This window comes from Thunnus albacares, chromosome 13 (assembly GCF_914725855.1).
Source record: "Thunnus albacares chromosome 13, fThuAlb1.1, whole genome shotgun sequence".
NCBI classification, from domain to species: domain Eukaryota; kingdom Metazoa; phylum Chordata; class Actinopteri; order Scombriformes; family Scombridae; genus Thunnus; species Thunnus albacares.
In genome coordinates, this window is record NC_058118.1 from 12,712,986 (window position 1) to 12,734,550 (window position 21,565).

At 39.7% G+C, this 21,565-nt stretch overlaps 2 protein-coding genes across 9 annotated transcripts; one reads left to right on the plus strand and one right to left on the minus strand.

Annotated features, from left to right (window-relative positions):
• The first annotated feature begins 2,805 nt into the window (after positions 1-2,805).
• Positions 2,806-13,728, plus strand: brd8a (bromodomain containing 8a). 8 transcript variants are annotated; one of them, XR_006406875.1, is made up of 20 exons: positions 2,806-3,257; positions 3,669-3,765; positions 4,416-4,485; positions 4,614-4,663; positions 4,803-4,925; positions 5,040-5,120; positions 5,240-5,304; positions 5,782-5,924; positions 6,457-6,648; positions 7,455-7,545; positions 8,276-8,425; positions 8,731-8,891; positions 9,178-9,658; positions 9,778-9,821; positions 9,957-10,225; positions 10,423-10,515; positions 10,640-10,708; positions 10,884-11,218; positions 12,622-12,666; positions 12,902-12,962. XR_006406875.1 is itself a non-coding variant. In XM_044371295.1 (20 exons), exons 1-20 carry the CDS (start codon positions 3,215-3,217, stop codon positions 12,959-12,961), a joined length of 2,610 nt encoding a protein of 869 aa, XP_044227230.1. In that variant the 5' UTR covers positions 2,806-3,214; the 3' UTR covers positions 12,962-13,728. The 8 variants fall into 8 exon arrangements, 6 of the variants coding, with proteins under 6 accessions (XP_044227230.1, XP_044227234.1, XP_044227233.1 ...); XM_044371295.1 differs by having other exon boundaries at positions 10,884-11,166; positions 12,902-13,728; XM_044371297.1 differs by having other exon boundaries at positions 3,241-3,314; positions 10,884-11,166; positions 12,902-13,728.
• Positions 13,729-14,477: 749 nt separating this feature from the next.
• Positions 14,478-21,211, minus strand: dnajc18 (DnaJ (Hsp40) homolog, subfamily C, member 18). The gene is made up of 8 exons (XM_044370936.1): positions 20,750-21,211; positions 19,663-19,831; positions 18,350-18,495; positions 17,699-17,905; positions 17,218-17,330; positions 16,736-16,845; positions 16,464-16,636; positions 14,478-16,263 (listed from the first exon to the last, which is right to left on the minus strand). Exons 1-8 carry the CDS (start codon positions 20,877-20,879, stop codon positions 16,139-16,141), a joined length of 1,173 nt encoding a protein of 390 aa, XP_044226871.1. The 5' UTR covers positions 20,880-21,211; the 3' UTR covers positions 14,478-16,138.
• Between the last annotated feature and the right edge of the window lie 354 nt (positions 21,212-21,565).

The window sequence follows — 21,565 nt, forward strand, 5'->3', positions numbered from 1 at the left end:
ACTCACTTCTTTCCAACACCAAATACACAAGAACACCGGATAACATACAGTATACCCAGAAGTAGGGGCCCTCCGGGATAAATGCTTGAGTTTTCGTCAGGGTGTGAGTTTTCTCAGACAGCAGAACTGTGTCTGATGCAGTCGCTCTCCTCTCTACGAGGCTGCCAGTCTTTCCTGTAGAGCTCACAGTTATTCCACACAGCAGCGGGGTGCGAAGTAGCAGTGTTGTGGAGTTAAATGTCAAGTGCCTCATTAACATTTGTTTCCCTCTAGTAATTGGTCTCTCTATGTGGAATATGTGGGACCATATGAGAGGAAAGAACTGCTCTTTCACCTAACCAGCCTGTGTCACACTGAGGGCCCGAAAATATAATTTGCCTAGTGCTCTGTTGCATAATTCAAGATGGGAATGTTCAGATTATGTGGTCCTACTAGTAAGAACTTAATATTGTTTCCTTTTTGCTTGACAACTAACCATAACAATCCATCCAATCAGTCAACCATGTCTTCTCTCTTATTGCTCATTTATAACAGAAGATGAAATCAGAGAGGAGGTCAAAGTGTTCTCATATCATTGGTCAACATTGGTCTACACATTTTGCATAACTCTTATTTTCAAGACATTTGTCTTTGGCCAGCTTGTATTTCCTTTCTTTACCGCAATTGAGTGAATATCAATTAATAAACATAATACTGTAACTTATAGCAGCTGAAATATCACTACATGTCAGTTAATTAAACACAAAGAGCCTGCAAAAAAAAAAAAAAAAAAACAGTACTCAGGAACAACAGTATCCCCTGTGGGTTGATTTAGAAACTGCAATTTACTGGACACTAAAAGTCCAAATGTATTTTGCTTATTGTTACTACACTTGGATATTTGAGCTTCACTGTACAGAATGATGTATGTGCAAAATTTGACACAGGAAGGCTGTTTTCTCATTCATCTGCTGAAAGTTTCTCTGTGATCACCTTGAGCTCAGTTTAAGGTGTGTATCTATAAGGATGATCTGAGAGTGATCACAACTAGTTTGGAGCCAATCAAAGCAAAGGAAAAGAAATAGAATAATAGGCAGCAGTTTTTTAATGAAGGGAGATCCAGTAATAATCAGTGTGATTTTAAATAGCTGTTTGTTTTATTATTACTCATGTTGTGAGGACCCAAGGAAGAGAGGAGACCACTTTGTGGAAGCTAAGGGGGATCCAAAGACTAAATAATAAAGCAACCATTTGACATACATCAACATACAGCAGGGGGCTAATTGCAACAATGACCACAGTTGCAATATGTTATGGTACAGTCAGAATAGCTGTAAACATTTTTACTAATATCAAAATATTTGTGGCCCAGTTTCATAAAACCATAAAAATCCCCACATATATTTTTCACATTTAATTGTCAAAAATTTTCACTGCAAGCAAACTCAGATAATTTTCTTTTGTTTTGTTTTGTTATGCTCCACATTATACAGGTCACAAACCTGTTGTTCTAGTCTGCAGCTCCTGCTGCTCAGTGTGTGACAGACCATGTGTTCTTGTATGAAAAAGTATTCCACAGAGTCAGGACACCATTTAGTGTTTACTGGAAATGACTTCATTTTAGTTTACTGTGTTCAGATTTATGAAGTCATGTCATGATGAAAAACAATGTTGGATATCACAGAGAAAAAGAAATGTAAATGACCTTTTAATAATGTTTTTCATTTAATTGGCACAGTAAATGCATACATAAAAAGAAATGCTCCTCCTTCTTACTTATAAGGCTTTAAATGGACTGGCTCCTTCATATATCTCCAGCTTTATTGCTCCATGTACTCCATCACATCCTTTATGGTCTCTTGGTTCTAGTTACTGAATTGTTCCTCGATTCAATAAGAACACTTTTGGTGGTTGAGCCTTTGCCCACCAAGCTCCACTTCTCTGGAACAATCTACCACTGCACATTCAGGAGGCAAGCTCTGTTGATACTCTCAAATCCAGGCCTAAAACATGACTATGACTTCCTAATTTCACCTGCTGGGAACCGAAATCACTAACTGTTTTCCTCCTTGAAATGTAGCTATCCCAACTTTGTTAGAGTTATATGATCTGTTTAAAATAACTATCCTCAACCTTGTTGTAATATTAACATTACTACCTGTGTATGTGTGTGAACTTTTACATGTTATATCGTGTGCTTCTTTTTTCTGTTGTTGTTTTTATTGACTTGTAAAGTGCACAGACACTCTCTGGGTGATGTGCATTTGTAAATAAACTGAAGTTGAAGTTGTATTTCACTCAATTTCTTTGTTTAAATCTTCTATGCAGTTGTCATCTGAGGGCAGAACAGACTCTGGACTCTTAAAACAGACTTAAAAACCTTTTTATTCAGGAGGGCTTTTTCATCTTAACTTGATATTTTCTTTATGTCATACGTTTTATGGGTTTTTTTTAAAATGCTGTAGCACTTTGAGATTGACTGCAAATGAAAAGTGCAAAACAAATTAATAATTGCATTATTACTTGTACATTATGTATGTATAATGTGTATAGATAATGGCAAAGTCACTGCAGGTTTTCCACTCCAGTATGTTTTTGTTTAACCATAAAAGTGGCATCACATGGCCTCCATATATTTTGCCTCTAAGGGAAAAAAGGTCTGTTAAGCGATTTTTTAAAAATTATTCTTTTTACATTTATTATCATTATTATTATTGTAATACACCCACGAGAAAAGGGACATCTATCTTGTGGAAAAAACTCAGTGAAAACAAACTAGTGTAACGTTAGTTAAACTGAGTTAAGAATCTGCAACAGCAGCCAGGTCTGGTTGAACCATCATTACTGTGGTGGGCGTGTACCAACAGCACAGTCCGCTGCTAGCTCGGTTAAAAATGATAATGACATCAGTAAGCTAAATTTTCCTTCTTTGGCTATCAGTTGGTAGCATAGACTCTGTTCAGGTTAACACGAAATTTAGCCGTTTTTGCGACACTTTGCAGAGAAAAGCTACTATAGCTGTCGAGCTAGCTGGTTAATCCTTAAATGACCAATAACGCTAGCTAAAACGCACGAGACTGTGGTGTGTATAACGGACAACGGTGCACGCTAACGTTAGAGAGATAAATCTGGAGAAAGCCTTAACATCCATGTTAGCGTCCATCATTTTATTCCAGGCATCGTTTTCGGATCTCACCAGCGTTATTAATTGCTGGGTTTCTACCTACGAGGATGTATGGGATGTCGGGATGACAGGAAGATGGCAAACGGGGTTGGAAGTGAGTAAACGTCGGTGCATAGGAGATGTCATGACATGCTATCTGTCCGTTTTAGCGGTGAGTGAGTGCGTCGTACTGTTAATGTTATCAGTCAACTTCCCTGCATGGCAGCCCCCCTGCAAGGATTAATGGCTGGTCATCACGAGTTGACAGCTCTGTTTACACTAGTGGTGGATTCCTGTTTACCACCAACAGTATAAACGACACGCTTTTGTTCTGTGCTGATCCCATGTGTTCACAGTCAACTGCTGGAGTGATGTGCAGCTTTAGGTGACATAAAAATGAAGCCAAGATCAAGAGATTAACAATGTGGTTACTAGGCCTGAGGCCGGTATTTGAACATGCAGGACATGTAGGCTTTGTTCAATTATATACATTTATTTACCTCCCCTCCCCTCTTAACATCTGCAGAACACAAGCTGCTTGTCATTGGACCAACAGAGCCATGGTCAGTGAGGGAGAAGCTGTGTTTGGCCACATCTGTCATGAAGAGTGGAGACCAGAACTGGTACTGTACCAGCACTGCTTTCATTTTGCCAATAATTGTGTGTAGAACGTAAAATGTGTCAAAGCTCTATAATATAATGATAAGGAGTCATTTAGTAGTCTGCTCCTGCATGGAGATGTTAAAACTTCTCAGAGGTCACATGCTATAGCAGATCCATCCCTTTACTTAAGATTTTTCAGATTTCATTGTCAATAAGGGTTGCTCTGTTGATAGTACTGATGCACCTCTGTGTGACAGTCCACAAACATGCAGATAAGATGAGTTAACCATAGGTTTGCATGTACAGTAGCTGTCTATCTGTATTATCCCTGTGATGGACTTGCATGCTGTCCACGGTGTTGCTCAGTGCATGTTGGGATGGCTTTCAGCCCACCATGATGATGGATATGGGTAAATAATCTGAATGCGGTAACCATCAGTTTGGGATCTCTAAATGTATTAGAATATTCTGCTTAATTTTTCATGAATTTACAATTACAAAGACTACAAGACTCCCCAAAAAGTAATAATAACAAGCAAAGTGAGAATTTTTTTAAGAATTTAGACCAGGACAAAAAAAAAAGTTTTAAGATAAAACAGGGCAGGAATAGTCAGCTGTTCTGGGCTCAAATTCCTCAATGTCGGATTACTGAATCTCTTTAACTCAACAGGGTATCTGTCAGTCGAGCCATCAAACCATTTGCAGAGCCTGGGCGACCACCTGACTGGTTCTCTCAAAAGGTATGACAAAATCAGAGTTCACTCTGCTGCAGAACATAAAGACCAAATTTATGATCTCTGCAGTAGTTTTACTACATCACATGTTCCTTTCACAAAGTTGTTCTCTCTCCTCCTTTGGTTCCTCACAGCACTGTGCCTCCAAGTACTCTGAGCTCCTGGAAAGAACAGAAGCCCCAAAGTGAGCACATAAGTGACCCCAAGCATGCTTTTATAGACTTGCAGGCTAAAATAGATCACATATATAGTTTGACACCTGCACTGACAGTGTTTGCCACACAACAATATCTTAAGTGTCACTTTGCATTTGTTCCCTTCAGGCGGAAGCGTGGAGAGAAGGGTGAAGTGGTGGAGACGGTTGAGGACGTGATAGTACGCAGACTCACGGCTGAGAGGATTGATGAGCTAAAAAAGTTGATCAAAGAAACACAAGAGAAGCACAGGTAAACAAGCACAGCTTTCAACAGCAGGGACTCATCACCATAGTTTGTACAACATTGTGGTTCATAAAATGCATCAAGGAGAATGGTTGACATGGTGATGTTTTCATACTTTAGGAAGCTGAAGAGAGAGTCTGAACTGATTCAAGCAGGTCATCTAGATTCCAAACTAGAGGAGTTATGGGAGGAAATTCTGCAGTAAGAAGCAACAAACTGTCTGTCTGACCTGTTGACACAATTATACGCCTCTTTCTTTTTCTTTTAGACATTAGACACTTGAATGAGCTAAATTAAATGATCCTCCTTGTGTCTCACAGGAAGAAGAAACTGGAGGAGGAGGAAGCAGAGTTGAAAAGAAAGACCACAGATGTTGCTTATCAGGGTATCTCCTTCACTTTTAAAATGGGTATTTTGGGGGAAAACACCAACACAGAATATATGTTTCAGTGACTCTGATTTACTAAATGGAACTGTTCAATGGAAAAATCCTCAGTTGTGCCATCTACAATCTCTTTAACAGCTTGCTGTAGACAATATCCATTATTCAGCCTCCTCTGTCATTAGTTTTAAAGGTATTCTGTCATGAGCTGAAGTGTTGGACACGTGGAAAATTTGAGGAATTGGTGGCACCAGATGAAAAGTCAGAAGTCATTAGGATTCATCCTCTGAGGACCATGAAATGTTGTAGCAATCAGCTCAATAGTTGTGCAATAGTTGTGGAGATATTTCATTCAAGTTTTGGACTGAGCCATTGTAGAGCCACACCGTAAGAGCATCATGGCACCATACAGAGAGTTGAACATCAGCTTTTGTGTGACTGATAAGAAAATCCTCTCTATGCCGTCCCTCCCTCTTCCAGCCAGACAGGTGGCAAAGAGCATGCCTAAGCGAGTGCCCGGTGTCACCATGCATTCGCCCTCAGACTGCAGCTCTCCAGGCCAGGAGTTCTCACCAGGTGACCCACTCGAGTGCTTGACACTGGATCATGTATCCACAAAGAATGTAAGTCACTGAAGTTTCAAAGATCTGCCCTACTTTTTTTTTTTTTAATAATCATTGGAATATTTAGAGATGTTTGTTGGTATTTTTAGCAGGTGTTGAAAGTGTTTCTGTCAAGATTACTGCAGACTTGTCTTCTTTGAGCTGGGTCTTGTGTGCCACATATTCAGATTTGCTTTAGTACCTTGCTATTTTCTTGTACTAAGACCATGGTGCACTGTCAGACCAAAGACCTGGTAATATCATACAGTAATATCTTATGTATTAACTTTAAAACTTTTTGTTTAACTGTTAAAAGAACTTTTAAGACATTTTCTGACATTGACTCACTGCTACAAGGTATAAAAGCAGACATAAAGTAAACAGACATGATTACTTATCGTTTGGAAATTCAGACTATTCAAAAGCGAGACAGAAACACATTAGCGGCGCTGGAGAGAGTTGTGTACAGGCTGGTTAATAAAAGCATTCCTGGATTTGTCTGGCAGTGACTTGAAAGAGTCTACTTCATATTTCTCGCTCTCTGTGTTACTAGGCTTCAGGATCAGCCAGGTTAATGTCATTTGCCGAGTCGCCTGGATCTGGTAATGACGACATCAGCCATGGGTCACTTCTGGATGACCCCACCCAAAAGAAGCTCCTGGGCCAGAGAGGCACACCACCACCATCTCCACTTCTATCAGAGTTACTGAAGAAAGGCAGTATCTTGGCCACAAATTCCAGACTGGTATGTTGAGGGTATTATACCAACAGTGTCAAGTCTGTAGGGCATCTCATCTTCATCTCATCATTTGTGGAGTTAGAATATTTTTTGTTGTTGTGTTGTTATTATTTCTGAGGTCATTGAGGTTGTTTTTCTGTCCTTAAAGGTGTATGAGGCTGTACCACTGAAACAGTAGATTCAGTCAGGAGGAAGTGTTGCCTTGTTTCATACCTTTTTGCATTTTAGCTGAAGAGTTAAATGTTTGTTTTTTTTATTGCACCACCAAATATCTTGCCTGTTAGTTTCTCAGGCTTCTTACAAAATGCGGGTGGCTGGCTTTTGCTTCCTGCTTGCTGTCATGTACCTTTAATCTCCAAGCCCTTTGTCACATGCCATCAGTGGTTCCTGTATGGTATGATTTCCCACTGCAGCCAAGGAGCTGTCATTCAGTCAGTCCCTGACCAAGGTTTCTTCTTGAATGTTTGTTGGGCAGTCACCTCCAGGAATTGTCTGGCTTGTTTCATGTTTTTTTCAGTTCCATTTGATGAAGCCTATTGTGCTCTTGTGAAATCCCAACATGTCAGAATAAGTTTTATATCCTTTACTAGGTCTTTACTAGGTCTTTACAGTCAAATTCATCATAAAACATTAAGCTTTAGATTTTTAACATTTATAAAACGATGTAGTGTTCATATATACAGACATGATTGCTATGTGTGAATCATCAACAATATTTCTGATGTAACATTTGTTTTGTTTTTTTTAATACAGGCACTTTGTGTGTAGGAAAACCGACAAATGTAAAATGTTCATGTATGTTTATATCCTAGATTGGGGAGAGTGACGGGTCCACTGGTAGTTTGACAGGAGCACATGACTTGCAACTGGCTCCACCTTGTCAGCCTCTCTCTCAGGCAACAGGTACAGATTTTTATTCATGACTGACAGTGCATATAAAACGTATTCACCCCATTTGAGTGTTTCATGTTTTATTCTTTTGTAACACTTAGTTTGTTAGTTTACTTGACACTGATCAACAGAAATTTAATTTCAAAGTGAAAACACACGTTTCACAAGATAATTGATTGCATAAGAATTCATTTAATTCAAGACAGTATTTATTTAGAGCCTTGATGGGGATAGGTCTGTATCTTGCTTTTCACATCTGCACACTGAAGTTTTTTTCCTCCATTCTTCTAAACAAAACTACTCAAACTCTGCCATATTGCACAAGGACCATGAATGAACAACAGCATTCATGACCTGCCACAAAATCTTGATTGGATTAAGGTCTGGACTCTGACATGGCCACTTCAGGAAGCAAGATTGTTTTTGTCACTTTAAAAAAAGCCTTTTTGTGTTGATCAGTATCAGAAAGGCCTGATTACATTCACTGTGATTTAATACTGCAAAACAATCAAACATGAAAAATTCAAAGAGAGGGATACTGTTTATAAGCCTTCTATCTTTATTTGTAGGAACATATTTTATTTTATGTTAGTTTTTAACCTTGAAACTCTAAATGTATGTTTACTTTCTGCATATGTCTACTATTGTCACAGGCTTTTGCTCATATATTAACTAGCTAAAAGCCTCCACTGCCTTGTCTGCACTTTGTGTGTTAATGTGTGTGGGGATGCTTGCATGGCAGGTGCCCCAATGTTGTCTCGTCTCCTGGAGGCAGGTCCCACCCAATTTTCTGCTCAGTTAGGTTTCATGGTCAGTCCAGATTCTGCCTCCAGCACTCCTCTCTCTGCCGCCACCCCTGTTCCTGTGGACTCCACTGCCTCAGCATGTACAGGTCTGTCCATTTTGACCCGTATCTAAACCACTCAGCTCTCAATCCACAGGCTAAACCTCCCCAAATCCTTAATATTACCTGCTTTATAGCTATAGACTCTAATTTCAGACCCTCTGTTTGTTGGCCATTAATACCTATTAATACGAGCAAAAATGTGCAATAATGTTATAGCTTGCTCTGGTAATATATTCATGAAATTGAATATCAATTAAATGCATTTTGCAACTTTTTGAGTAAGCTCAATTTTAACCATTATTTACAAAATTCTGAAAGATATGTGGTATCACTTTGTTGTCTCTGTGCAGAGGTGGATGTGATGGTGCCGTCTGTGCCCCCTGGATGCCAGCCTGCCTCTGCAGTGGATAAGATATCAGAGCTCAGTGAAGAGGATGTGACTGTGTCCTACATGGGAGATGAGCTGGACCTGAAGACAGTGGGAGATATAATCGCCATCATCGAAGACAAGGTGCAAAAAGGAGGAAAGCACTATATATTTTCACAACAATGAGATCAGTTGCGGATAAAGTAAATTATTTATAATGCTTGCTTGAGGTGTTATTAAGTATGAAGAAAGTCATTTTACAATTTTATTTTTATTTTGGCCATAAATTCAGTTTACTCACCAGTTACACTAATAAGATTTGGAGAAATGGTAGTGTCACATGGCAAACAGTGAAAATAAGACCAATGTTATTTTAAAAAAAAAACAATTATTCTTTAAGGATTTTAGAGTCAGATCTCTTCTTCTACAGGCAGATGAGACTGCAGAGGCTTTGGATGCAGCTGCAGTTGAGGCTGCTCTGTCCCTGTGTGAAGAGAATGGCCACGCTCTGTCTGGTGCCTGGGAAGCTGAGCCTTTCCAGCCCCATGAGTCTCACCCCGCAGTGCCCACAGGGGTCCCACAGTCCTCATCTCTTCACAATAGCCTGGCAGGGAAGACACAAGTGTTAGAGGTTCAGGGTGGGACTTCAGCTCCACTCTCCTCTCTGTGCGGTAGTCAAGATAACTGTCTTGCAGCACTCCCAATGGGACTAAGGGGCCTTCCTCCCACCTCCTTATCCTCATGCAACTCAAGGAGTTTGGAGCACTGCCACACTGGAGCACCTCCACAGCCTGAGGCAATGAGAGAGACTGGAGAGGTGGTGCACCAGAAAAGCCAAATTTCATTGGACGTTACCATAAAATGTGAGAATGAGAAGTGGGCACAGCAAAGACCTGATAAACCCCATGGAGGTATGCACACCCATGCATAAATACTAGTATTCACTTGCTTCATAACATGCAGTTTGCATGCAACTATGCATTTTGCATAACCATTTCCTTCTTATTATTCATCTTTACTATCTTGGCAGACTCAGTATTAGAAGATAGCCCACTGACAGAAAGGCGTCCCAAGGTATAGCACCCAACGAGGACAGAGCGCACATGATGCTTGTAATTGCTGTACTGAAATGCAGTGTGCATAGCTCCACAGTATTCCTGCACTGTAAACTCTGTTTAAATCTCTCTGCATCTTTCTGCATCTTCGCAGGAGATGAGGGCAGAGGATGGAGTAAGCGTTGGGGGAGGAAAGAATGCCTCAGGGACTAAAGTGGACAATGAGGTCAACGGGCCAGAAGTGTGTGGAGAAGAAGACGGGGATGGGGTGGAGGGATTCTTGTCAGAGGCAGATGGGGAGACAGAGCTAGAACCTGCAGCCAGCGAGAGTGAGGACGGATACAGCCTCCATACTGCCTCCTCATCTCTGCAGCTGCACACAACCGCAGACTCCATCCCCAGCAGCCCTGCCTCATCGCAATTGTGAGTGAAACACACTCACACACACACAGAAAGGAAAAAAAAACTGTCACTTGTGAGAGATGGTGTTGATCCCTAGATGGTGCTAATGATGTTGTGGCAACATGAATTCCACACTGCGTCATGCTGCAGATCAGGTTCTGTCTGTCTTCGTGACTTTTACTTCCTTCTTCTTATTCTCACATACTTTTACTGCACAGTTCTGTGTGCAGTGAGGACCTGGAAGCTCTACAGGCTCACAAGATCTGGAAGAAAGCCATTATGCTGGTGTGGCGTGCGGCGGCCAATCACAGGTCAGAATATGACTCTGACTTTAACACTAGCCACTGATGCTTAGCCAGAGATACAGTAGGTTCCCCCTTTTTAATTCTTTGTATCACTACTGAAACACGTGTCATTTATGTGAACCTGTTGTAGGTATGCAAATGTCTTCCTGCAGCCAGTAACTGATGAAATTGCACCTGGATATCACAGTATTGTGCACAGGTAAGCATGAGATATGACTGTATGTTTATTTTCATCACACTCATAGTGTTTATAGTGGTTACTTGTAATGTTTGTTTGTGCAGAGTGAAAATTTTGTATCACAAAAGTATCAACTTAACAGGACCCTTCGGAAACCCCCATCAGGTCATTGACTCTTTTCTCTTCTCTTCTACAGGCCCATGGACCTGGCCACCATAAAAAAGAACATTGAGACCGGTTTGATACGGACCACCGCTGAGTTCCAGAGAGACATCATGCTGATGTTTCAGAACGCAGTCATGTACAACAGCCTGGATCATGACGTGTACCACATGGCGGTGGAGATGCAGCGCGATGTCCTGGAGCAGATCCAGCAGTTTCTAGCTACCCAGCTCATCATGGAGACATCAGAGTCTGGTATCAGCGCCAAGAGCCTGAGGGGCCGTGAGAGCACGCGCAAACAGGACTCTACTGACAAGGTGCTTCACTAGAATTTTGACAAAAGCAGAGAGTACAGAAGAAGAGACAAGGGTGAGACAACAGGCTGACTCTAAGGTAGAAGCAAGCGATGCTAAACTAGATCTGCTGGCCATTTTCCAAAGCATAACATGAGATTTTAGATTGCTTTTCTTTCAGGGAGGCATTGGTTTCAGTACTTGAAACTTTCATGTGGTAGCTAATCTATCACAGTGAAAATCTTTTTGTCATATGTCAACTTATTTTTTAATGCAAGAATCCGCCAAATTCACAATGTCCTTTTCATAATGTCCTTATTTGTTTATTATTCATCTTATGGCTTCAACTATTCAGACACCAGTGGACACAAAATTGTTTGCAGCTGACTCTAATCTTGGTTGTCAGTGTATTTTTGAATCGATCACTATATGAAGATTAAAAAAGACAATACAGTGTTAACTGTGGTGATTATGCTTCTCAAGCAAGTTTCAAACCAGTGGTTGACTGGAAGGCAAAAAATCTTTTTAAACATGTCTGCTTTGGAAAATGGTAGGAAATAATGTAATAATAATGCAATAACGTAGAGAACATTACCGACAACTTCTTCCCAAAGCATACTGCAAGTTTTTATATTGATATTTAAGCTTTGAGAGAGTTTATGAAAATGAACTGGCAGAGAATTGCAAGAGGTTGGAAATCCACCACAATAAATATTTAGTCACTTTTTTTGGGGTCAAAGATTCATTATTTTTTAAAAATCCTTCATGTTGGTGCTTCTATGAGCTCCTTGGAAGCTCTGACTTCGAAGATTTGGTTATGTGGTGTCTGTAAATAAAACCCAGAAAAAAACACTAATGAGATGACCAAAAAATTGGACATTGTGTATATTTACATATAATGTAAATTTGGTAGTTTCCTGCACTGGAAGGTTTGCTGTCAGATGTCTGATGTTGCAGCTTTCTACCAGAACTTGAATATAGAAACATTTTCAAAACACACTCATTACATCTACATTAGCATACCTTAAAATTGTAAGTGTGACAAAACAAAATAAGGCTGACTAAATATTTGGTGATTTTGGTGAAGTTGCAAGTATGGCATGCTGATAAGCAAAATGATGTTAAACATAGTGGTTGACTGGAAGGCAGGAGGTCGTTAAAACATAATGCTATGCTTTGAAAAATGGTTGCAAGAATACAAAGTGTATGTTGTATGTAGTTAATGAGCTAAAACAGCCTAAACCACTGGCATGGGCCTTAAAAAATAATTGGTCTGGATAAGTAGCACAATTGCAGTGCAGCAAGGAAGTAAACAGTAAACATTTGAAACAGCCTCATGGCAATATAGCAATATATGATTATTAAGCTATTAAGTACATATCAACCTTTGTACCCTTCATGGCATTATTTTTCTTCTTCTTGAGACTTTCAATGCACTTTTGAGTCCCAGCTCTGATGTGCAACATTTTTCTCTCACAGGACACTGTCTCCATGTCCTCTCCTGCCTTTCTTCTTTCTCTTTTTGTAAGTACCCATCTTACAGACTTTAAAACTTTAACTATCTTTCTTGCCTTTTTTCCTTGAAGCAAGCCTAGAGTAAATATGACAGTTGTTGCATATATATACATGAAAGCAACTTCTGTAAACTAGAACTTGAACAAATATGACAATTGGCTAAGTTGTTTGTTAAGTGAAACACTGGTATTGCCAGTTAAGAGTGAATGACAACTAAATGAAGTCTTCCTCTCTTTGCCTGTAGGACGGAGGCACCAGAGGGCGCCGTTGTGCCATAGAAGCTGACCTCAAGATGAAGAAGTGAATTTACAGTATGAAAATATTGTCCGACAGTGTCCCTGAGCTGAAGTGAAAGGTGTAATACTGCAAGACTGAATTTATCCTCTGTCAGTTGCACAGATTCTCTCACTCTGCATAATTTGCAATGTAATCCTTTACTTGCACTCTATTTTAAATGGGTAGACTGTAATGTGGAGAAGATCATATCTTCTGAGACAGCCATACAGACATGGATTACATGTAATCCCAGATTACAAGGGGGCATCCAGGCAGACTAGGTCAAACCTTTCATAGACGTAGCTGCAGATCATCCAGAGTTAGCCTGCACTGAATCACATCAGGTTGTAGAAATGAAGATAAGAGCCACTCCTAGCCTAAAAAATGAACTGAAATTAAGCCTACAGGGAACATGGTTGAATTTCAGATTAGTGTAGTTTGCTTTGACAATTACACTATATGTAAAACCAGAGGCCAAAGAGTCTGATTAACCTAGAATAGTCTGAGCCCAAAAACTGAATGATCAGGAGAGAACATACTAATTTCAAACAAAAACATTTTAATTGCTCATATAAAATCATTTGATTTTTTTTCCTTCTAATTTTAACTACTCTCAGACCATTTTTAAATATGACTGTATTGTTTGTGATGAATTGGTTCTATCTAGGCTACTCCTCCAGTGAAACGGTACTTAAATGCATATTCTGACTTATTTTCAGTGTTTCTGACAAAATGTCACGTTAATTATCTGTTTTGTGGACTTTGAACAATAAATCTTTATAAAGAGCCCTCAAACCACTATGTTTGTCCTGAATTCTCACAATTCTTTTTTTACACAATACGAAACCACAGCAGTAACCGTTGGAATTATCTATCTACTCTCCTTTTTCCAAATCTAACCTTGTCTTTAAAGAGCTGTCTAATCAAAAACTTTCATGCAGGGATTGTGTGCAAAAATGAGAAAAAGCTTGATCCTCCCATAGTAGAATTTAAATAGTTGTCATTTCAGAATGTCATAGTATTTATGTGTTATGTTTCCATTATGACGCTTACTGACTTTGCAAGGTGATCTGTGAAGTAAGCCAAAGATCTTCCAAGCTTTAGACCAACTCTCATGTTCAAGGAAGGCCACATTGCAAATATACAGAATCATTTACTGTATGTGTAATGTTGTGTATGTTTGGTCAAAGTTCCTCTTGTTTAATATTTAACAGGATTTAGAAAAGTTTTTAAATACAACTTCTGATTGGAGATTCCCAATTATCACCTTGAAATAAAGAGACACTAATAATTGACTAATAGCCCAGCTTGACATTGCAAGAAGCCTATATGGACTTAATGTCACTGTTAAATAAACTTTATACCTCGTGCCGGATAATCTGTAGTATTCTAATGATGGTATTGAACATTAATCATGAAATATGTGGAGTTTCACATGCAGATGCGTGTGTCATCTGTCCCTCCTGGTTGAATAATGTCACCAAAAGATGAAGTCAAGAGTCAAAGCACCATGAAATCACAAATGAATGAGACAGGCCAAAACATAATTATGGTTACATCTTTAATTTTCTGGTATTTTTGGCTGAAAGTTGAAATTCTGCAGTGTTATATTGCTCACGTGTACTACCACACTAAACCGATGCCAAAACCTGGTTTGTGTTTCTCACAGTAAATGTTTTCCATGTTTTGTGAGTTACTGTGTGTGGACCTGAATATTCTAATTAATCAACATTTAGTGTGTCAGTAGTCGTGAAGATGTGTTTGCCAAAAAATAAATATGTAACTAATAAAACACTTGGGCCTCTCACTAGGGTGCATGCAACAATATAGAACACAGGGTTAAAGAATAACTTAAAAGTGCTTGAGATGAACCTGAACATTTCACAAGTTTGAGAACAGCTAAGGCAGTTTGGCAGTCTTAGTGCACAGCGACAAAGAGTTTGAATGATTTAGGGTTGGTAAAATAAAAAGAATTAAACTGCACAAAGTTAGCGTCCTCCTCATGACAAGACCTGACAAGTCAAAACTCCAGTTCCTAGCCGTGGGAGAACGTTGATCACGTCCACAGATATTTAATAAAACTCTTAATTCAGTTCAAGTTCAGAAAACAAAATGTGTCTTCTTTACAAAACATCCGTATAAATTAAAAGGTGCAGGGTTTATAAAACATCTATAAAATTTGGGCTGAAAAGCTCACAAATGAGCTTCCCGTATTCACCAGGTACACCAGGAGCACTTAGCAGGACTGTGAGAGGTGTAATTGGTTGAAATGGACTCTGTGCTTGTGACAAAACAAAAAAAACTACTTCTTCAAAACATGTGCAACACACAAACTCTGGTTCCTGAATAGCAGAAGCTTTATGACTGATAGAATAAACACCTATGCAAGCAGGTGAGTGACAGGCAGGGAGTGGGAAGATCTACTGTAGGAGACTGCTCATTTTTGGCAATTACAACCTCGTAAAACAAGCAACTTAATCATAAAACAGTGGTCATGTTTTTTTTAAAATGCCTATGGCCGTTACAGCTATAGTGCCATAGGTCAATTTGCCTGATAAACTACAGTATACAGTAGATGTTACAGTTCTTCCTAATGTCTGATTTGTCTATGTTTTAATCATAAATAGAACGTACTCTGTCATTTCACAGTACAGATGCTCTCAGATTTGTTTAGAGACTACAGTATAATTTAAGTTACTGTAATTAAATACTTCCTACAGATAAAAGATGAGCCGAGATGCTCGAGTAACATTCAGTCTATTAACTATTAAATAAATACACCAAAAGTTTCAGCGAGGACACAAAACAAGAAAATAAATACAGGTAAAACTACAAAAACCTAAACAAATAAAACATGTGTATGTGAACATACAACTGCCTTCATAACCCCAAAGGGAGACCCCGTATTTCATGCCATTTCTATAAGAAAGTTTAAAGGCGTCGAGACATCATACAACACTGCCACGGTGAGTTTGCACTTTACGCTGCGACCACCGACAGCCAGGTTCAGCAGCTAACATGCAAAACTCTTATTTTCTACCATCCAAGAGGAGAGAAGGCACATTGTTTCCAGTGGCATCATCTCCCACTGTGCTGTACCCAAAGAGATTTCTCTACAAAGTGGCCAGATTGGATCAATTACACACCTCGATAAAATGTATTATTTGTATAGTTCAAGATGAGTCTGTAAAGAAACGTTAACTCCTCATTTGCCCCTCTGACGCCCGACCAATCGATGCAGTTTCTCACAGTTGTCCAGCCTCATCGACTCTGCCTTCTGCTTTAATCGTTCATCTCGGTACAGTTGTCCGAGGTTTGCCAAGTCTGATTCTGAAAAGGAGAACAGGAGGAAGATGTATCACAATTATTTATAATAGTTTTCTACATGATGTAAATCTGCTTATGTCATGGGAAATGAGATAAAATATCAAAGATTGTATATAAATAAAGATTTGAGCTTCATTAGTGACACTTGCACTCTAACTAAAAACAGATTATCCCTGTTTAAGCCATGCGCGCCGCTTGCTTACTTTGCTGTTTCTCCTTCCAGCAGCTGTTCTGCAGGTGTTCGATATAGTCGCTTTCTATGGTTTTCTCTAGTTCCTCCAGCGCAGCTCCGCGATATTCCTTCTCAAAACTTTTATCCACATAGTACGGCACACCCATGTGCTGCGTTTCCCTGGACACCACCAACCCCATGGACCTGAAACCCAAACACATAACCCAGATTTATTCAAGGAAGGACCCCAGGATTTGCTAAAAAGTCAATACTGTAGTTTGGTTGACGGTGCGACAGACTCACGGTTTATAGAAGAGACTGTAGGGCGGGTTAGTGGCCATCATCTGTGTAAATACTGATATGAGGATTAACACAAGCACGGGGAGAAGCTGCAGAAGAGCTGTGAAGGTGTTCTGTGGGAAGATAAAATCAGAGCAGATTAGAAAGAATACTGTACTGTACGTAGGCCGCACTGATACACTGCGTAGTCATGCCAGCACAGTACTTTTGTGTCTTTGAAGTAAACCACGCTCTTCTGAAGCAATAACTGTACTTCAGTTATGAGGAAAGTAAATGAGTGACATGAAATAAATCATAATAAGAAACAGTCACTAGAGGGCTGCAACCATGTTGAAATGCACCCTTAAAAACTACCTAAAATACTGTGTTGCTATGGCTATCCAGTGCTTGGTAATGATTAGAATAATGCCCTATTTCCACAAAGAAGATTACATATGTGTGGATGTTTAACAGGGATTTATCTTTATGGTTTGTGAGTCACTGACTTGACTCTGGTTGTCCTCCACCACCTCCTCGCGCCTCTCATAAGCACGTCGACGACGAGGCTGATAGAACTGAGAGTAGGAGGCTCCCTGGTTGGTGTACACGTGAATATTTCCTGAAGAGAGACGGACACAGTTCTGTAGCACCTACACTTCCACAGATAACAGATACTTACAGTGGATTATATTCCTAAATTACTAAACATACAGCAGAGTCCAAAAGTCTGATTCAGGGAAGTGGTCTCAGACTTTTGGACCCTACTAGCATTTAAAATGAAATTAAAATGATTATTCATTATTCAAATGGGCTGTTACTGGTCTGTCAAATTAATTACTGGGAAAACATGCCAGCTGTTTTGGAAATATTGTCAGATGTCTCATAAATTACCAACCAAAATTGGGTTATGAATTTATTTAATGCTGCGATGCCACTTTTCTGCATCATCATCATCTCAACTCGTCCTCATAGCTCATGACTGCTCACCTGTGGGAAACCTTCCTCCAAAGAAAATGTTGAAGAGCTCCTCAGGGGAAATGTCAGCCTCAAAGTCTCGGTGGAAGCTTCGGTAGTGTCCATGGCGACTATGGCTGGAGTGTTGGGGTGCATTTGCAGCTGCAGATTGATCTCCATATTGATCATACTGCTGCCTCTTCTCTGAATTGCTTAGCACTGCATATGCATTGCCTATTGCTGTTGGGAGAGAAGGGGGGAGACATTGATGATGCTGGCAGCCATTCCTTAAAAATCAGTAAGTATTGGTGTTAGTTAGCAGTTGACACAAGGGAATTAAAGACAGGATTTCTGGACTGAATAAAACTGGTTGAACTGGATGACCCAGCTTCAAGTATCTGCTGACTGTTGTCTAAACAGGCACTACCAGTCCAAGGGCTCTGTTCTTGAACTGACCGTGACCTCTGACTTTGCTGAGAGGTGGTAACTGAGAACAAGAATTTGCTTTGTGGGATCAGCAGTTTGGTTAAAATTAATCCAATAAAAAAAGCTTCTTTTTTTTTTTTTTTTTTTTTTTTTTTTTTTTAGATACATTGCTTTGAAATAAGTTTTGCCACCACTTTATGTTGCAGAAGAATGAACAAAAATCCACTTTTCCTTTCTTCTCTACTCAATAACTTGTACCTTTGAATGCATCTGTGGCTCCTGGAGCAAAATTCTTGTCGGGGTGGAACTTGAGGGCCAACTTCCTGTATGCCTTCTTCAAATCTTCATCGCTAGCATTCTTGGGAACACCGAGGATCTCATAAAAGTCCTTGCAATTCTTTATCCTGCAGAAACAAAGCACAATGGATGTCAGAATACAAGCCAGAAGTTCAAAACTAAAAGAATGACTCTCTCCCAAGCTAATATGAGGTTATCAGGTGTTAGCCAAGCAGGTGTATTCTCTTTACACAAGTAGTCAAATGTAAATAAACATATAAACACATAGTTTAAACTGGCTGCCTCAGTCCTGATATTTGGTGGGGAATGGTTGTGATTGATCCCTGTGCACAACTGTTTCACCATTTATCAAATACAGCGAATAAGTGAATAAACCACTGGATATTGTTGCTGTAGTGAAGAGATGGAGCTAATAGTCATTCTCAGTGATGCTACATAACAATAAACCTTTTCCATCTGAGTGTAAATCTGTGGCAGCTGTGCAGCAGCAACATTCAGAACCAAAACCATGAGCAGAATAGCTTCATATTGTTTTCAGTGCATATTTGGAAAACCTTTGTCCTAATTGTCTTAATGGGTTCCAGCGTCAAAAATTCTGAAACACTGTTACTTTGAACTGAACCAGTTAGCATGTTGGACAAGAAGAGATCAAGGTCTTATGAACAGAGAAACAGACAAATATTTTGTTTTGTCACCACATTCCCTTCACTTTTGATTTTTGTTGTCTGCACAAACATTTTATTTCAAACATAAACACTGGTGAGCAGTGATTATAATTACAATCATTTCACTCCCCTGTATTAGGAAGAAGACTTTAACCAGTGTAATGATTAGTCTATTAGTTGATTAGCCAAGTTGATAATCGAATAACAGTTTTAGTCATTTTTTTAAGCAAATATGCCAAATAAATTGCTGGTTTCAGCCTCTTAAATGTAATGAATGAATGCTTTTCTTTGTCATTTATTGTAGTAAACAGATTAGCTATGATTTTGGACTGTCGGTCAGTCAAAATAAGACATTCAAAGATGTTACCTTGACTCTGAAATTATGACGGGCATATTTCACTTCTTTTTTAAAGATCAACAAAATAATTGGCAGATTCTTTAATAATGAAAATAATGATTAGTTACGGTCCTAAACTAGTGTATGACCAATAGCCAGATTACTCAGAGCATGGGACACAGCCACAGTAACATAGTGTGGAACAATGTCAGTCTGTCACTCTGTAACAGTGTGAAAAAATATATATAAAAGAGTAAAGAGTCCGTGTGCACCTGTGAACACCCTGGCGTTGATCCTCTGTGTAGCTCTTCTTTTCATCACCATTCGCATGACTTGTTTGGTTGTTTCCAATGTCCTCGTCTCTCCAGCCTGTCGGCGGGGGCACGTGGTTCGTTTCTGGAGCAGCAGTGCCACCGTTCCTGGCTATGGCATCTATCAGCACTACAAGAACACAGTGTCTGAGGTCAACTGAAAATTCAGGTGGGACTACTAGAGAGAGAAGATGGAGAAAGCCTGCACAGTAAAAGTAATGATGACAGTCAAAGTGACCATGGAAATTAAGGACACCAGCCAACACAAACCAGCATTGTGCATAGTACATCCCTGGCAGGTTCTGAACATACAGATGGGTGAGAAATCAAAAGGAAAAAATAACAATAAGTATCCAAAATCTCTCATAGGTGCTTAAATGGGTTGTGATCTGGTGAATGTGAAACCCATAGTATATGATTCACATCATTTTCAAACTCCTCAAATGATTCATTGATTCCTTGTGGCCTATGTGGAAGCATTTACATTCACTATGTGTCTCTACTCATTTATTAAGGTTTGTCCTTCCAGTTGTCACCCATCTGTACATGAGTAAAGTGACACTGACTGTTTACTGTCCCTTAAAAAAGTTTTTTTCACTCCTAGGCCCCTTGCACAATGAGTGAAATATAATACAAACAGCTGCAGACCATGTAGCACTTAACTGCATCATGCACTTTGTGTTCAAAAAGCTAGAAAAATAATCCATGACAGCTTCATTATCCTGCCACTACTGCAAAAGCAATTAGGCAGGGTAAAGCAACTGCACACAATCAGATTTTAGCACAGCACTGCACAGTCTGAGCTGCAAGGGGGGAGGGAGTCCTACATTTAAGCATGCAGCCTCAGCAGACATTAAGTATTAAAGCTAAATAGCTCATTTCTGTCCCTATCTGCAAAATAGCAATCCTAGCTACATCTGTGCATTCATCCTATAATCTGAGAACACATCCTGAATAGGCTGAGACGAGATAGTTTAGTTGCCCAACATTGACATTAGCTCGTCGGGCTGCCATTGCATTGAATGTGCGTCAGCTACGGTAATTATACCTCTGGCCCGGGTGCTGGGGTAAATATTCTGAGCTTCATACAGCAGCTGCAGCGCCCGATCTTTCCGTCCTGACCGTAAACACAGCTTCGCCTTCTCTATCAGCCGGTCCGCTTCGTCTTTGTCATCCATTTCGGCGTTACGGGGTTATTTCGCTGAGCCTTTAGCTGTCTGTAGAAGTCTGTCCCTATGTGCAATGTGCGTCTATATCATATGGCAAGCTACAACTAGATAGCCTGTTAGCTTCGGTTACAGACAGCAGCTGCGTAACGTTAGCTAGGCGCAGGTCTGCAGTCACTCAAGTCCTTCGCACCTTCCGGTCAGCAGACGATGGCGGCTGTTGTCAGGCTGCAAACAGGCCTGCGGCTGGGCCATTTTTAAGCTGAAAGACTGAAAAATGAACAGGGTTTTCGGCAGTGTTTAAAGGGCCATCCTGATATATACATCAGACCGGCAATACGTCACACATCCGGGAACTTTGGCCCGTTACACGTCCCCGCCCCTTTTTGGGGGAAAACAAATGAGACTTGACTTTAATGTAAAATTGCAGAATACAACAAAACTAATAGAAAACCACCAGAGTTAAATTCATTTATAAATGACCCAAAGACACTGTCAAGTAAATATATATCCACATGCGCGAGATACATCGAAAATATTAATTTGATCCATCCATATTTTTTTTACAGTCAATGGTAGAAACCCAAGTATGCTCAAAGATTTTTTTTAAAGAAATAAGATTATATTGCCTACCATCTCTGTTATTATTTTATATTATTTTTTTCATTTATTTTCTTATTATTAGTTTTTACTTTATA